The 18,476-nt window shown below is 48.3% G+C and overlaps 1 protein-coding gene across 5 annotated transcripts in view; it reads left to right on the plus strand.

The window, feature by feature from the left end:
* Positions 1 to 18,476, plus strand: part of SYN3 (synapsin III) — a 242,317-nt gene that overhangs the window by 12,743 nt on the left and 211,098 nt on the right. For all 5 annotated transcript variants that reach the window (XM_065409146.1, XM_065409137.1, XM_065409172.1 and 2 more), the window contains exon 2: positions 7,935 to 7,992. In XM_065409146.1, the coding sequence (XP_065265218.1) occupies positions 7,935 to 7,992 (58 nt within the window). The remainder of the gene's footprint in view (positions 1 to 7,934; positions 7,993 to 18,476) is intronic.

Genomic DNA, 18,476 nt, shown 5'->3' on the forward strand with positions numbered 1-18,476 from the left:
AGGGGTCTGTTTTGGGACCGGTTCTGTTCAATATCTTCATTAACGACTTAGATATTGGCATAGAAAGTACGCTTATTAAGTTTGCGGATGATACCAAACTGGGAGGGATTGCAACTGCTTTGGAGGACAGGATCATAATTCAAAATGATCTGGACAAATTGGAGAAATGGTCTGAGTTAAACAGGATGAAGTTTAACAAAGACAAATGCAAAGTGCTCCACTTAGGAAGAAAAAATCAGTTTCACACATACAGAATGGGAAGAGACTGTCTAGGAAGGAGTACGGCAGAAAGGGATCTAGGGGTTATAGTGGACCACAAGCTAAATATGAGTCAACAGTGTGATGCTGTTGCAAAAATAGCAAACATGATTCTGGGATGTATTAACAGGTGTGTTGTGAGCAAGACATGAGAAGTCATTCTTCCACTCTGCTCTGCTCTGGTTAGGCCTCAGCTGGAGTATTGTGTCCAGTTCTGGGCACCGCATTTCAAGAAAGATGTGGAGAAATTGGAAAGGGTCCAGAGAAGAGCAACAAGAATGATTAAAGGTCTTGAGAACATGACCTATGAAGGAAGGCTGAAAGAACTGGGTTTGTTTAGTTTGGAAAAGAGAAGACTGAGAGGGGACATGATAGCAGTTTTCAGGTATCTAAAAGGGTGTCATAAGGAGGAGGGAGAAAACTTGTTCACCTTAGCATCTAAGGATAGAACAAGAAGCAATGGGCTTAAACTGCAGCAAGGGAGGTCTAGGTTGGACATTAGGAAAAAGTTCCTAACTGTCAGGGTGGTTAAACACTGGAATAAATTGCCTAGGGAGGTTGTGGAATCTCCATCTCTGGAGATATTTAAGAGTAGGTTAGATAAATGTCTATCAGGGATGGTCTAGACAGTATTTGGTCCTGCCATGCGGGCAGGGGACTGGACTCGATGACCTCTCGAGGTCCCTTCCAGTCCTAGAATTTATGAATCTATAACTCATCCAGGATATGGTAGGAAAATGTAACCAACACACACTTTATTTCATGATAAAAATCACACTGGAGCAAGCAAGCAAAGTCAGATCAATAGTTTGGGATTCTCTCTCTGCTTTTTAGTTCAGAGATAATATTTGTTTTGAATTAAATGAAAAGGCAACACCAGGAATGTCTCAGGCTGTCTTGCAGGGATATCCCTGCCGGAAAACGAACCTGCTCCACCCACATGGGCTGCTGCTTTTAGCCATCAAACCTTTTAGCCTTCAACCTGAAATGCAGCCAGCAATGATTCTGTTGACTCCAGCTGCCATAGGAGTGTGGCTTCTCCACAGGTGGAGTGCTGAGGTGATGGGTGCTGAGTTACTTCCAGACACACTGCAAGAGATCGCAGGGACATTTCTTACAGTAACTCCAGTGAGGTCTCTTGCAAGACACCTTGAGGCACATTTCCTTGATCTCGTCTTGTGCTTATAAATTATTTAATGCAGTAGCCATTTTGTGAAATAGACTGATGAAGCCCTATAAAATACATTTAACACAAAATACTGTGCTTCCAACAGGCCGCAAAATGGGACATAACCCCACTCATTCAGCCAACTGACATTTTGAAACAGCTTCAGGTTTTCTAATTGTCGCTCCCCTCTTCCCCCTGCAACACTCTGACTCATGCTATCTCATCCTTCATAAGTAGACAATGGGATACTGCCATCCATGTCCAGAACATTTTCAGGACAGGTAACAAACCTGGCATTTGGCAATGTATGTTACATTCAGGTATCCTGCCTGCTGAGATTGCACCGAACAAGAGCTCCTTTGGGATTCTCTGTCTGATCCTGTATACCCAGGCATGCCAAGCGGATCTCAACCTTTTCGTGGAGTGCTCTACAACCTGTCAAGAAAATAGAAAGTTCTCTGCAGCATCCCCTTCCATCTACATACACCACGAATCCTATGGCTACCACTGCAGTGCCCGCTGAAGTGGTTCTTATAAGCACCTTCTCTCCAGGACATAAAAGCAACAAGGGGAAAAAAATCAAGGAAGAAACAAGCCTTGGGGGTAAAGGCTCATCCAGGATTCCAATTTTGAGCATATTGACTGGTTGATGAAGTGAACACCAACTGCTCCTATGGAATTGTTTTAATATAAAAACAAAAGTAATCAGGTAAAGCCAAATGTCTATGGGAGTGTAGACGAGCGCTTCCTTGCTCGCTGTACAAATTAGCCGGAGACCTCTTATTTTGCAACCCAGTGTCTGTTTATTTCCCTGTGTTCATTCCCACCACCATCTATATACAACTCTATGTACAAGTCAATTGCACTTAGGTAGCCAGCCGGGGGACAGCTACTGCCTGTTGCTAGCTAGGAGCAGCAGTTCCTTACTCCTCCTGTTTCTGCCCCCCTTTCCACTTCCTTCCTGTCAGCTTTATTGGCCTTCCGCTCAGCAGGCTCACAGGTGATTGCTCTTAGGCTCCTTTAATGAGCCACACCCTGCCAGCTCTAATCAGTTCCCCTTTATGGGAGCTATGCTAGCAGGTTCTGAGCTAACGGGGGCTGGTTCAGTGCCTCTTAAGCCAGCACCCTGTTACAGGGAGTAAGGCAATACCTAACTATAGTTCACTTTCAGAGGGTTAACCATAATGTCCTATAGACTCCTAGGAAAAAATGACCACCTATGAATTTTGACCTTTTTCTACTGATCTTGGAAGTCTCCACTATACATCTGGGGGCTGAGTCCATGGTTGCCCCATGGCTCCTCTGTGATTCAGATATGGATTCACCAAGGCCAGCACAAAGGGGCTGCTGGACAAGAATAACCCTCAGCCTCCAGGGAATTCCCCAGCACCACCTCCATTGGAGCCCTGGCAAAGGGGGCCTATCCAGATGGTAGGGTGGCCAGATGTCCGGTTTTTGACCAGACAGTCCGGTCAAAAAGGGGACCTGATGGTGTCCGGTCAGATCTACTGACCAGACACCCAAAGTCCAGTTATTGTGGGCAAGGGAGGTGGGGAGGAGCAGAGTCATCATCTACGCCAGCTCTTATTCAGCCAGGGCTGCCACCTACCTGCATAGGGCGGATGCAGCTCCCAACCCCGGCTCTGCACCCGACCCACACAGGGAGAGGGGAGAGGGCAAAAGCAGTGAGCAATGGAGGGAGGGGGAAAGAGGAGTGAACAGGGAGTGGGGCCTCAGGCGGAAGGGGTGGGGCAGGGGAGGTTCTGGGACTCTTGCTGGAGTGTCCGGTTTTTAAATATTACAAAATTGGCAACCCTCCCAGGTGGCCAATAGAGCAGGAACACAATTTAAGTCAGCACTGGGGGCCATATGAGCTCCTGAAGCCCCTGAATGAGGTGAGGCGCAAGCTGCCTCCCTTCAGTGTCTGTACTAAGGGATGAACTGGGCCCTTGATGTTTAGGAGGCTGAGAGGTGCTTATACTACTGTGTGAGCAGGCTCCTTTGGGGCACTTTTGTAGCCTTACTCTGATAAAAGCTTCACAAGAACATGGGGACACAAGTACCACATGCTGGCTTCTCACGAAATGCTCTTTACACATATAAACAGGGACCAGAGAGCTGATGCTTTTCAAAACCAGGCCTTTTCTTCTGGTCCCCATAAAGGATATGCTGTGTATGTAGCAGACTGGGAATGGAGCACTTGCTTCTGCAAACCACAGTTGGGGGGGAGGGGGGGGATGCTTGGATTCTCCGAAAAGCGAGCTTTTTAATCTTTCTAAACAAATTTGTGAGAGGAGGCATCTGAGGTTTCTACCATTACGGGGATGAAGGTGAGATTTCAATCTCACTGGGGCTGGAGCAGAAAGCAGAGGGCTTTTTGTATGTGTTTCTAATGCCCTTTTACCCAGGAAATGTATTGCTTCCCAAAAGTGTGCAGCTCACTAATCACAGAGAAAGATGCACTATAAGGGGAATTTCTTTTAAAAGCAGAGGGCATCTACTGAGCTATTTATTATAGCACTTCCTTTCCCCCCTGCACGAGCTGCAGCATTCAAATGTTTCTTAGCATTGTAAATCCTCCCTAGGGTTTGTTCTGCTAGCATGGAGGCACAAGTCTTTCCATCCAAAATATCTGTTTACAGGCTAATTTACTGAGATCAGAAACCAAACCACCGAACCTACACCCTGCATAGCCTAATTATAATGCAGCAATCTAACTCTGTCAACATCCTGCATGCTTTATAATAAAGTGCTGGCCAGTTAGACCAGTGGTCAGTAATCAATGCTGACATGGGATGGGGCGGGGGGGGAGGCAGGATGACTTAGGTGATTCCTGTTTTGATCTCTCAAGCCAGTAGGCTGGGAACACTGTGAGGCAGCCCATGCAGCCTCTAGGGTGATGAAAGATTCCTTGCATTGTTCATAAGTGACTTCATTGGATAGATAAGAGTGGCATTGCTGAGGCACTAAAGGAAGCCCTGTGATGGGTCTTATGGTTAAGACATGGTATTGAGACTCAAGATCTGGGTTCAAATCCTGGCTGTGTCACAGGCTCCTGGTGTGACCCTCAGCAAATCATTTGTATGGCCAGATTTGCAAAGGAGGGCAAGACTTAGCAGCTCTCAGTGGGACCTGCTGGGTCATGATTGCTTTTGAAAATCTGGCCCTTAATCTCTCACTCTCTAGTTCCCCCTTTGTCAAATGGGGATATACCGCCTTTCTCCCACCTTTTGTCTGTTGTAAGTTCTTTGGGACCAGGGGCGGCTCCAGGCACCAGCGCACCAAGCACGTGCCTGGGGCGGCAAGCCGTGGGGGGGCGGCCTGCCGGTCGCCGTGAGGGCAGCAGTTCGGCGGAATGCCTGCGGGAGGTCCGCCAGTCCCGCGGCTTTGGCGGCAATTCGGCGGCGGCTAGCCGCGGGACCGGTGAACCTCCCGCAGGCATGCCGCCGAATCCGCGTTACCAGCGGACCTCCCGCAGGCCGAAAGCCACCTGCCTGCCGTGCTTGCGGCTGCAAAAAACATAGAGCCGCCCCTGTTTGGGACAGGGCCTGTTTCATGCTGTGTGTTGATGCATTGTCTAGTGCAATGGGGCTCTGACCATGAACGTGGCCTACAGGTACTCCATAGTATAAATAATTCCTGCTTAGTTGAAACTTCAGGGGCTCCAGGGTGAGACTAATATCTCTTTCCTGCTCAGGATGGTGGCCTCTACTTCCCAAAGGCTCAGAAACACCAAGTGTAAATTAAAAACATTATTGAATCTGTTTCCGAGCATATTTGCAGCAGGTGTTTCAGTCTTCCCATGTACGGTGTCAGAATAGAGCACAGAGCAACACATTTATCTCTGAATTATTTAACACCTGTAGTCTTCCGAGACCCCTACAGCAGCTTAGCCCTGGGTCTGCCTTGAAAGAAAATATATCCTCTCATTTAAAAAATGTGAGCTGAGTCATTGGAATGAGCCAGGCCATGTGGAAAATGGGGTCCAGAAACAAAGGTCTTACTGTGTCTTAATCAAGATGCCTTGTACTTATGCCCCGGGTCCACATGGTGGTGGTGCCCCATACATGACTATTTGGGAACAGAGTCTGTATTGTAGCAGTGGGGAGAGGGTTTTATAATTTTTACTGTGAAGGCTAATTTCCTGGACTAAGCAGTGGAAGTCTCTTTGCCTCATCTGTACTGGATGAAAGAGTGTGTGGATGATCAGCCTTCATTGTGAGTAGGACCGAAGCGGCACCAATGAGTTAGGAACCAGCAGGCCAGCAGAGTGGAGGGGTCATCAGAGGGAGGAAGTTTGTTTCATAAATGTGGGTGATGCATATACACTGTGATGATCTTCTGTTTAAAAAAAAATATGCGTGTACCCCTGAATGCCATGCCTCAGACTTCAAACCAGTTACTCTGAGCACACTAAGTTTATCTTGGCTTTTGAGACTGCTGGTTACAGCGATAATTCTCTACATGTAAAAATGGGAAAAACCGTTAGACCCAGTTATAGCTCTAGAACAGGGGTAGGCAACCTATGGCACGTGTGCCAAAGGCGGCACACGAGCTGATTTTCAGTGGCACTCACACTGCCCGGGTCCTGGCCACCAGTCCGGGGGAACTCTACATTTTAATTTAATTTTAAATGAAGCTTCTTAAACATTTTAAAAACCGTATTTACTTTACATACAACAATAGGTTAGTTATATATTATAGACTTATAGAAAGAGACCTTCTAAAAACATTAAAATGTATTACTGGCACGCGAAACCTTACATTAGAGTGAATAAATGAAGACTCGGCACACCACTTCTGAAAGGTTGCCGACCCCTGCTCTAGAATCAGGATGAACTTAAGTGCACTCACTGTAACTCTTGTTGCCAAAGCAGTGGCATCGTGTCTGGCTTTTTTTCATCCAACTCTCATGACCTCAAGGAGTCTTAGGGATAGCTAAAGTCCTGCATTTTCCTTTTTTTGGATTTGTAAGAGCCTGTTGGAGTAGTCACACCTGGCTAATGTACTGTCCCTACCTAACTTCCGTTCATAGTTAGGGTAAACTTTGTGCTGATGAATAGGCTTTTTGACAGAGGGACCTTTTGATGGGAATTTTTTAAACAAAATGAAAACTTTCATTTTGTTTAAAATCACGTTTCAAAACAAACTTTTGTTTAGACTTAAAATGTCAGTTTTGTTCTTTAAATCTGGACAACTTTGTGGGTTGTTTTTAAACTTTTTTCCCACAGCCCCCATTTCCTCCCCCACCCCGCTCCAACAACACGAGAGGGAATGAAATAAAATGTGTGGGAAAGTTTTGGTTTTTTTAAACATTAAAAAGGTATAGGGAAAAACCTGCTTTTCCCTTCCCCTAACTTTCCTTCATTATCTTTTTCTGTCCAAACTTTTGTCACTTGGATAACAAAGTGTTGAAAGTGTTACTTTTTGTCACAAAGAAACAAACACTTCCAATATTTAACTGTTTCCTACACTTTGTTGCTGTTTTCCAACCGGCAAAAATTGGGAAATGGTAATACAGTGGCAGGGGGAGCCCCCCCACTATTTTGAAACGAAAACAAATAAATATGTTATGGTGGTGGGCGTCCTGAAATTTTCTATGTAGGAAATTTTGAAAAAACTAAAAAGTAGTCATCTAAGTCAACAGTTTGAGAAAAAATGTTGATTTTGATGAAACCCTGTTTTCTGATTGGAAAATAACTTTTGTTAGAAATTTCCTGATCAGAAGAAAAAAGCATATACTTGTCCTATAGCTGGTTCTCTGCACTATCAGTCCCTCCGTTTGAGCGGTAACATCCGTCTGTTTTCCCCTGTTGTATATTCAATGGCTGTGGCTTTTAGCAGAGATGAGAGGAAGTATATGAGAGAGACTTTTTTTTTTTCAGTGACTCTGATGCAAATCTGGTTTCACAATTTTGAAGAAATCTATCCTTATTTATATTTTGAGGAGATATATACTGTTTCTTTAAATCAGTCGCATGAAGCCAGGCAAGATAGGGCTGGGAAATTGTCTAAGACAAGCTCTACAGTGAAGCAGAGAGAGAGAAAAAGAGAGGCTTAATATAGTTTTCATTATGCTGATAAAGTTCCTTGTTCAGTGTTGGAAGAAAATTGACTAATTCTTTGTCACATGATAGATTTAGCCTCCCTCTGTCATAGCCTCTGTCCCCAGGATAGAGAATACATACAAACTGGTCTTGTCATTCATTATTACTGTTGTTCTGTAAGGTGCAGGGAGATAATTATTTTCTCTGTCTAAAAAAAAAAAAACCCTCCCAAGCCTTCAAGGAAATTTCCAGTGTGATTTTTCATCTGGTTTGGCAGATTCCTCTTGGAGAACAGAAAGTCAAGGGAAAATGGGAATTAGTAAAACATGTTGTGAACCATCTGGAAATCCTTTAACAAAAAAGGGAAAACAGCAGCAAAACAGTAGCTGACAAATAAATAAATAATTGTGAACTGCAGCCTTTTTAACCATGTACCCCTCTCTCTCTCCCTCCCTCCTCAGGGTCAAGTATTTCCAGGGGAAGAAGGTGAATGGAGAATTTGAGATCAGAGTGGAACAGGTCAGTGGTCATTGAAATCCTCCATAGCAAGGGTTCAGGTAGGTGATTGAAACCCCACCTGCAGGTGTCTGTGGGCATCAGCCAGGAGGAGAAGGGTGCTAAGGAGGAATTTTAAGGCTTGTCTGTTTCACAGAATTAGAGAAGCCAGAGATGAAAATAACCTTTTGGGCCATGCAGTCCTGCCTTTTCAGGATTGTTCCCTATTGTACCTTTTCTAGTGCTGCTTTGAGTGTCCCTATGGATATGTCTACACTCAGGGCCGGCTCCAGGCACCAGCCCACCAAGCTTGTGCTTGGGGCAGCACCTGGAGGGGGGCGGTGCGGCGCTCCGGCCGCCGGGGAGAGCGGAGCCACAGCCGGGCTCGCCGCCCTGCCCCCTGCGCTCTGGCCGCCGGGGGGAGAGCCGAGCCCCAGCCGGGGCTCGCCGCCCTCTCGCCGCCCTGCCCCCTGGCCGCCGGGGGGAGAGCCGAGCCCCAGCCGGGGCTCGCCGCCCTCTCGCCGCCCTGCCCCCTGGCCGCCGGGGGGAGAGCCGAGCCCCAGCCAGGGCTCGCCGCCCTGCCCCCGGCGCTCTGGCCGCCGGGGGGAGAGCGGAGCCCCGGCCGGGGCTCGCCGCCCTGCCCCCGGCGCTCTGGCCGCCGAGGGGAGAGCGGAGCCCCCGCCAGGGCTCGCCGCCCTCTCGCCGCCCTGCCCCCTGGCCGCCGGGGGGAGAGCCGAGCCCCAGCCGGGGCTCGCCGCCCTCTCGCCGCCCTGCCCCCTGGCCGCCGGGGGGAGAGCCGAGCCCCAGCCGGGGCTCGCCGCCCTCTCGCCGCCCTGCCCCCTGGCCGCCGGGGGGAGAGCCGAGCCCCAGCCAGGGCTCGCCGCCCTGCCCCCGGCGCTCTGGCCGCCGGGGGGAGAGCGGAGCCCCGGCCGGGGCTCGCCGCCCTGCCCCCGGCGCTCTGGCCGCCGAGGGGAGAGCGGAGCCCCCGCCAGGGCTCGCCGCCCTCTCGCCGCCCTGCCCCCTGGCCGCCGGGGGGAGAGCCGAGCCCCAGCCGGGGCTCGCCGCCCTCTCGCCGCCCTGCCCCCGGCGCTCTGGCCGCCGGGGGGAGAGCCGAGCCCCAGCCGGGGCTCGCCGCCCTGCCCCCGGCGCTCTGGCCGCCGGGGGGAGAGCGGAGCCCCGGCCGGGGCTCGCCGCCCTGCCCCCGGCGCTCTGGCCGCCGGGGGGAGAGCGGAGCCCCCACCAGGGCTCGCCGCCCTCCCCCCCGGCGCCCTCCCCCCGTCTGCCGGGGGGAGAGCGGAGCCCCCGCCGGGGCTCGCCGCCGGGGGGGGGGGGAGGGGGCGGCCGGAGGCTTTTTTGCCTGGGGCGGCAAAAAAGCCAGAGCCGGCCCTGTCTACACTGCAACTAAACTGCACAGCTGGCCCATGCCAGCTAACTTAGGCTCATGGGACTCAGGCAACTCACTGTTTACTTGCAGTGTAGACATTCAGGCTTGGGCAGCAGCCCAAGCCAGGACCAGCTCTAGGTTTTTTGCTGCCCCAAGCAAAAAAAATTTTGGCTGCCCCCCACCCCAGCCCTGGGCTCGCCCCCTCCCCCCCCCCCAACTGCACCCTCCTGCTGCCCCAGCCCTGGGTCACTGGTAACTCGCTCCCAGGGCGGGTCATTCAGCAGGAATTTTGGATGTGCACAGATCACAGACAGGATTGGTTCCCATATGGTTACAGAACTGCAGTGAAGTGGAACAATTTTCAGCTTGTGTGACTGGAAGATATCTGGATGCATATTATAAGACTGTCCTACATAAATGAGAAAAAGTTGAGGTGCCTTTATTATTCTTTTGTTCCATTCTTTGTTTCTATGGGGAATGCACTATCACAGTCTTCCTTTTAAACAAATAAAACTAAAAATTAAAAAAAAAAAAAAAAAAAAAAGCAATGGCTGTTGAAAATAGCAATTCCAGTCCTAATAACCACTGGGAAGCATTTCTTGCTCAATTTATTCTACTTTTTCTACAGCAAGTTACAGTGGATCAGTATATTTGATTTGGGGGAAATGAAGTAACAGCTGCCCAAATTGAGCTTGAGCACTCCTGAATTTTGAGGGTGTTCAAATCTGGAAGGCAGGTGCTAGATTCCCTTTCTTAATATTAGCTATATCTGGAAAGGAAAAGTCAATTTCTGCTTCCATGGCTCAGAAGTGGAAATCCTCCTAAGTGCCTGCTACTGTATCTAAAGCTGCCCAGGTCCAGAGCCTCCCCTCCCTTACTTTTCATTTTAAATTCTAGTGGGATCCACATACCTCCCTTGCTAGGCTTCAGATAGAGAGGTGCACTGTCCATTTAGTCCCCCCAATTCCTTCTTTGGGGGAAAGCCCAGGGCTGGGGCGGCAGGAGGTGCGGGTGGGGGGGAAGAGCCCAGGGCTGGGGCGGCAGGGGGTGCGGTGGGGGCCAGAGCTGGGGCGGCAGGGGGTGCGGGGGGGGGAGAGCCCAGGGCTGGGGTGGCAGGAGGTGCGGATGGGGGCCAGAGCTGGGGTGCGGGGGGGGGGGGGAAGAGCCCAGGACTGGGGCAGCAGGAGGTGCGGGTGGGGGGAGAGCAGGTGGGGGCCAGAGCTGAGGCAGCAGGGGGTGTGAGCGGGGGGGAGCCCAGGGCGGGGGGGGGGGGGGTAGCAAAAAACCTAGAGCTGGCTCTGTTCCTACCATTCACAGCAAGCTGCAGATTTCAGTTCCATACTCCTTCCCCCACCCTTTCCTGTTGCTAGTGGCCAAGGGAATGCTGGGAAATGTAGTTCTTTCCCTGCTCCAGGGCTGGCTCTATAGGCAGGGAGCTAACCAAGGAACTACAGCTCCCAGGGCCCCCTGTTGGTTCTCAGCTCCCATGCTGGATTCTTGTGCCCTTTGCAAATCTGCCGCCCCAAGCAACTGCTTGCTTTGCTGGTGCCTAGAGCCGGCCCTGGCCCAAGCTCTGGGACCCTTCTACCTTCCAGGGTCCTAGAGCCCAGGCCCCAGATTACCTCTTATGCCAGGGAAGGCAAAACCAGGGTCAAGGGGGCTAGTGCCCTTATGTAAACTCTCACATGCCTGTGGGGGAGGGAGTAGAGGTGAGAGGGGGACCCAGAGGGGTTGGAGCAGCCACCATAGGGCCCAGGAGCTGGCAGGGGAGCAGGGAGTGGGACCCAGAGGGTCTGGAGCAGGCCTGGAAGCAGGTAGGAACCCCCAGAACCCTCTTCCCACCCTGGAGCCGGCTGTCTCCCCTCCCCTGCTAAGTCTCAGTACCTCCCTTCCTGTCCCTCCACCCCTTCCATTTGCAGGGAGTATCTGCCTCTCCACTGCGGTCCCCTGCAATCATTCCATAATCTCCTTTTTCTCCTCTCCCAAATACCCCAAACCAGGGTAGTCACATATTTTTTGTCAAGGTCCAAATTTCTTGGTCAAGGTATAGTCAAGGTCTAGACTCCAGAGAAGATAATAAAAAAGTTAATAATAATAAGTAAATAAAAAGAAGTTGGGGTCCATTCAAAAGCATCTGGTGGTCTGGTTTTGGCCCACAGTCCGCCTACTGACTACCCCTGTAATGGAGCCTCTGCACTGCTGTTTCCCTGATTGGATAGACCAGGAGCAGTGCCTACCATGGGGCTTGTAACAATTCCCAGGAACTCCTGTGAACCTCATCCAGCCCATCAGCCAAGACCCGTTACTTAGGTGGCATGCTCAGGTTTGGGCATGGGTCCCAAGGGGGCTAAGGAGTGCAAGTAATAATCAAGTGTGCATGTGGCAAAAAACGTGCCTTCATTGCAGTGGCTATCAGGGCTTCCACTGCTAGGAACTGTTGCCTGCTAGTGCTACTGAGAGTTACCTCAGTGAAGCCCCCTTCTAATAATAAATGTAACAACTGCAGCATTACTCCAGAAAATGAATTATTTAATTCAGAGGAAGGTTGGACAACAGTGAACAGAAAGCAGGCTGCTTTCCCCCCCATATATGGCAATTGAGCCTCAGAGTAACAGACCATGAGTTGCGCCCTGCTTCATTGGACCTTGAATGCAGAAGTGATCATCAGTTCTATCATTGTCTACCAAGGGAAATACAGACGTTGTATTCTTGTGGGCAGTCCTTGAATGTGGCCTCAGGCCCATGTGCATATTAATCAGGCCAAGAGAGGGGCGCTTATCTGTTCGGACGCCAACTCTTTGGGCTTCAGCTTTTACTCATCCCTTCTGGGATTCCATTGTTTTTCACTTACTCGCTTCTGTTTTTTCATTCTTCATGCCCTTCCCCCCTCCTCTCTGCCTTACTGATGACCCTCTAGCCTAAACCATCATGGAACACTTCACTTTGTCTTTTCTGATACTGAACACAAGAAAGTTCTGGAGCCTAAAAGAGAGAGAACACTCTTCCACAGTCCTGGCCTAGGAAGCACACAGAAAAGAACTCTGTGTGCGTATGACCTTGTCCCAGACCTCAGACAGCAGCAGTACTACAAAACTGGAAGAGGATTCTGGGTACAGCTGAGGACATCAGGCATCCCACGTTACCATGCTGTAACGATCTTTAACCGGGTGAAGAAGGGTCCACGGCTGGTCTGAGTAAACTCTACACTGATCAAAAGCAAAGTGTTGTGGCTCTTCTGAAGCTGCTTGGGCTGTGTGGTATGCTTGTTCACTTGTAATTATCACTTGTAATTTTTGCTCCCAGCTCACCATTGGATCACACTGTAAATTTCCACACATTATGTGCCCTCGGCAAAAACTTAGCTTTCCTGAAGAAAAAAATTTCTGTTTTTATAGCGAAACCAGATTTTACCTGTAACAATAAAATAGCCTCTTTTTTTTTAAACAGTGGAAAGTGTTGAAGTGAAACATCCAAATGTTTAACACATTTGCAAAACAGTGTCAGGAATGAGACACTTCAACGGTTTTGATGGCAGCGCTCATTTCTGTGGCATGAGACGCAGTTACATCCATTCTTCTGGGATGCCCAGAAATGGGATTTGAATCCGAGGCATTTGCCTTACTGCTTTTTCTCTCTCTGATTGCTGTCTATATTACATCTTCATTCTCTATTAACAAGCCCCAATGGCTGCTTTTGGGGGAAGCAGAGAGGGGACACTGATTTTTTTATCTTGGTAAGTCATGACCTCATTTATTTATATTGTGGTGGGAGTGGTGAAAGCGGAACTGTCTCTCTCTCAGCTGCTGGTTGTGAGCTATCAAGTCTGGTCATACCCCCCTACCAGCTCTGAGAGTTTCCTCTCCCCCTTAGCTGTAGTTCTTGAGCTTACACTTGTATGGAAACAGGTCAGGTTCTTGGGTTGTTTACTATGCAAATGAACTATGTGACCTCCACACCCTCCCGCCTTCTCTTCCCCCAAGCACTCCCTTCAGCTAATTTTATCCCCACAGGCATTGAGAAGACAGATGCTCCATTCATTGCCTAGTGCTGATGAATATGAGAAAAGCATGGTAAGCCGTACTGAGCTGGGTGTATACTCTCCAGTCCTGTTCCCTGGCTTCCATCCTCGCAAATCATTAATTAATTCAACCACAAGGATCCTCTTTATTTCCTTCTTAGTTTCCTTTTTGCATGCTCTTCAATTTAAACCCCGACACTGATTTATTGAGCGATCTATTAGGATGTCTAAAGTGTGCTGTATTATCCATCTCAGGGCACACATGTATGCTATTTATTTAAACCTGCCCATGAGATTGCTTTGTCTTACCTTATTGCCTTTAGTGACTGATTAACCTCAGTGCCAAGATCCTGGAAACAGAGAGAGAGAGAGCGCACGGTGGGAGAAAATTGATAAGGTCCTGGAAGCAGAAAGGAGAAAAGAAAGAGAGCTGGAACAGTGAAAGAGCCAGGACCAAAGATCATCAGCGACAGTGAGAATTCCAATCCTGACCCAAAGCAGGGTGATGATACAGAAGAACTGTTGTTATTTGAGGGCTGCAGGGCCAGCGCTTCCACTAGGCGACCCTAGGCAGTCGCCTAGGGCGGCAGGATTTGAGGGGCAGCATTTTGCCATCCTCGGCGGAAATTCAGCGGCGGGGGGTCCTTCCGCTCCGGGTCTTCGGCAGAAATTTGGCGGCGGGTCCTTCACTCGCTCCGGGACCCGCCGCCGAAGTGCCCTGAAGACACGGAGCGGAAGGACCCCCCGCCGCCGAATGCTCAGAGGAGCGCTGCCGCCTAGGGCGGCAAAAACTCTGGCGCCGCTCCTGGAGGGCTGGGGGCATTTATGTTCCAAGTGCACCTGGAAAAGTTCAGCATTGCCAGAAACTTCCCACCATGCATGCAGTTCCATTACCCAAATGTAATGCTCTCTTACTAGTAATATTTAGGGATTTTAGCTCTTCCAATGTAACATCTGTTTCCAAAGACTCTTTTCTCTTCTTGGATGTTGCAGCAATCAGTGAGGGAATTAAGCCAGAGCATTGGAAGCCACAGTTTTTATCTCTGTGTTTGAATCTCTAAAGCTTCTTTCATCCAAGGGTACATTAAATCTTTTTCTTTAGCATTTTTAGTGAATTTAGTGTTGGCCAAAGGGGCCAGATTGACAGCCATAGAGACTTAAATTGTCTCTTTAGCCAAAAAAACAGGCACAACACAGACAGCAGCTATGCACGCTTCCCCACATTGCTCCATCAATGTACCTCAAGCCTGATCCTGAAAGACCTCTCCTAACACAGTGAGAGTAATTCAGTCTCCATGTTCATTTAGGCCTCCATTCAGTAAAGCACTTAAGCATGTGCTTATCTGTAAGTACATGAGTATTCCCATCTCTATTCAGCAAAGCAATTAAAGGCTTCAGTGAGACTTAAGCATGTACTTAAAGTGTAGCTCGTGCTTAAGTGCTTTGCTGAACTGGGGACTTAATCCTTGTCCTTTCTGCCAACAAGGGAGTCAATTATGGTTGTGCTTTATGTTATGTGGATATTTTTCTCCCAAGAGTCCTTCTGTGACAATGGCATTCAGTCACTATCAGGCTGAGTCGCACTTGGAAGCGCTTACCAACAGGTGGAAGTCTTGGTTTATCATATTCCCAGGGCCCTAAACCATCTAACCCCTGAGAATTTATCTATCTAAAAATTCAAGACCTCAGATTCAGTATTACCAATCCCAAGCATTTGAAAATCATGAGTCGGTCTCCAAAACAAATGAGATTTTTAATAATAATAAATGTTGGGTTCCTTTGATTTGCCTTCTGTTCTTGAGCCCTTAGGGTGTGGGTTCTCATGGTGTTCTAGAAAAAATCTTTTATAAATAATGAAAAGCTGGGGGCTCCTTCCCCCCTCAAGGAAGCTAGGCTAGAACTGCCATGAAGGAGACCCCAAATGGATTATAATATCTCGCTCTCTTTCATCTCAGTCCAACAGGTGCTTGAACACTGTGGAGCTCAGCCTCATGGGGAAGATGTGGCATATCATCTTATTTTGGGTTTCCGTGAATTGTACAGCTACTGATCACCCTAATCCTTGGGGCATAGAAATGCAAAGGAGAATCTGAACTTTTTTGCTGTTGTTTTGTTTTTTAAGTTACTATCTGTGACAGGTTCCCCGGGGTGCAATCTGGAACTGGAGTACCGCTCAGCCCTCTGTCTTACCAACCTGAGCTCCCTCTCAGACTGTGATGCGATGACAAGCTGCAAACCCCTCCAGGTCCTGCATTCACACAGCCATCCACAGGCAGGGACACACCCAGCTGAGTTACATGAATGCTTTCACCAGCCACTCATGAACCAACAATAGATAGGCTCTAGCCAATTCCGCCCCCGCTCCCAGCCTAGGACCCCAGAGCTGTACCGTCTTGCCCGGTCAGAAGCCTGACCAATGTAAGTTTATGACCTAGTCCGCCCCTCCCTCGATGTGGAGAGGACATGCACCAGCCCTTATTCCTGAGCAGATTTCCCTTGCACTTCAAGCAACACACTGTTTTAGGTAAAAAAAATATTAAACAGATTTATGAACTACAGAAAGATAGATTTTAAGTGATTATAAGTAGTAAGCATACAGATAAAAGGTGGTTACCTAACAAGTAAAATCACAATCTGAGTTCTATGAACTAGACAGGATTTAAATCGAGCAATATCTCACCTGGATGGTAGCTCCTTAATACACAAGCAGGGATTCTCCTTTTCAGCCTGGGACCACCTCCCCAGTTCAGTCTTTGTTCTCTAGACATGTTTCCAGGTGTTGAGTTGTGGGGGGAGTGAGGCCAAATGATGATGTCACTTCCCCTTTTTATAGCTTCTTCCAGCTTGCTGGAAAGATCCTTTGCTATGACATAAGTCAAGCAGCCTCCATTGAGTATGTGCTGTCTGAGAGGTTTCTATTGTATACAGTTCCTGGGGTAATCCTCCTGTGTGTGTGTGTGTGTGTGTGTATTCCCCTTAATGGGCCATCATCACTTTCTGGCTGCCCCACTGTTGTACCTGAAAGACTGGTTGTGAGCGTTTCCAACTTCACAACATATTTCAGTAACACACACAGCAAAACCTCATAACTTCACATACAATGATAGCACATACAACTTAAGAGGATATTAATGTTCAACAGATTAAGACTTTTAAAATGATATCTTATAAGGTATACTTTGTACAAAACATAACATAATTACACCTCTACCCCGATATAACGCGACCCGATATAACACGAATTCGGATATAATGCGGTAAAGCAGCGCTCCAGGGGGGCGGGGCTGCGCACTCCGGTGGATCAAAGCAAGTTCAATATAACGCGGTTTCACCTATAACGCAGTAAGATTTTTTGGCTCCCGAGAATAGCGTTATATCGGGGTAGAGGTGTATATGACAGTGGTGAGTATGGGGGTGCCAGGGTATTGCTTTGGGGTACAGAGTGTCACACTATCCTTTTTCCTTTCTAAGAGCTTTGAGAATATAACCATTGTAGATGGAGGCAAACTAAACACTATAGTTAAAAGCTAGTACACCTCTACCCCAATATAACGCGACCCGATAGAACACGAATTCGGATATAACGTGGTAAAGCAGCGTTCCGGGGTGGGGTAGGGCTGCGCGCTCCGGTGGATCAAAGCAAGTTCAATATAATGCGGTTTCACCTACAACACGGTAAGATTTTTTGGCTCCCGAGGACAGCGTTATATCGAGGTAGAGGTGTAGCTGCTTTTTCTTAAAGGTCACAGGTTATTCAGGCTTCTCCACCCTCTCCTCCATTACACCCATCTAGAGTTGGCCTTTTGGGCCCATGAAATCCAATGGCCACAAGTCCTTTTTAATCTTGTTTTTAGGGAGGATCTCAGACCTGAGCTCAGCGGTGGGAGAGGCATTGCTGCCTGGGCTGGTGCTGATGGCACTAGGGCCCACTTACAGAAAGCTGCCTCCAGCTGAGCATGCTCCTCTGCTCAACAACTGGTGTGACCTGTAGCCACAAGGGCGTGAAGCTGAATACAGTAGCGGGTACAGCATAGCCTGTGTCTAGGGACTGCTGGATATTTTCAGGGGATGGAGAGGATATTGAAGTGGATAAAACTGGTGGGATGCAGTGGGGCCCCTCTTAGAAGTCCCTCTTATCTAAAGTCACTGAACCTGGCCCAGATAATTCTGTCCTTTTTGATTATTACTTATCACTTTTTCCTGAGGAATGTGTGATCTGGAAACCTGGTGATTTCTAGAAATGTCCCCTCCTCCCAATAGCCTGGTGCAGCATGTGCACCACACCGCTCCAGAGAATGAGAGTCAGAGAATAACACAGAGGATTAGTAGCAGAGATAGTGCAGCTTTTCTCTTGCAGAATCTGCTGCCTTTTGGATCATTTTTCTTCAGGTTTCCTAGAGCATCCTTCCTCAGCCCTTATGTCAGCTAATGGCTCTATGCAGGGACAGAAAGGGTTAAGGAGAGAACAGCTCAGGCCAGAAGGCTCATGTAAATTAGTAAAGTTCGGTCCTGTTGCTCTCCCATCTCCTCTCTTTCCCACCATTTCTTTCTTTATCTCTCTCTCTAACACTCATTCGTCTTTTACAGCTCATTCACTTGTTCCCACGGCATGGTTCATTTTCAGAGTATCATTATTCAATGAACTCCTCTCTATATGCTTCTGGAAATCTCTTGTGGAATAGGGTTATGACTGACTGTGCTGGTAATGTTGACAAGAATTGCTCATGAATTACCTAGACAAAAGAGAGTTATATTACAGAAGATCTCTCCAGTTTTATTGTACTTAAATTCCTAAATCAGTATTTTAATTAGTGTCATAGAGCGGGCATTCTGAAAGGAAGAATCTGATAGGCCAAAGAAGTGTAGTCACATGGACAATCCTTTCTAGCCACATGGATTAAGCACTCATTAAACAACCATGTAGTTATTTGTTTTGTTTGTGGTTTTTTTTAAGGAACTCAAAATTTTTATGAAAGAAAGCATTTCCAGAAGAGCAGCTCTTGAATATAGATACCTACAGTTAGGTGGTGGTTGTCACAGTATTGCTAAATCTATTATTCAGAAATCATGACAATAGGCCTCCAGAAAACTGAGACTGATTTAAAA

This window comes from Emys orbicularis, chromosome 1 (genome assembly GCF_028017835.1).
Source record: "Emys orbicularis isolate rEmyOrb1 chromosome 1, rEmyOrb1.hap1, whole genome shotgun sequence".
NCBI lineage: Eukaryota > Metazoa > Chordata > Testudines > Emydidae > Emys > Emys orbicularis.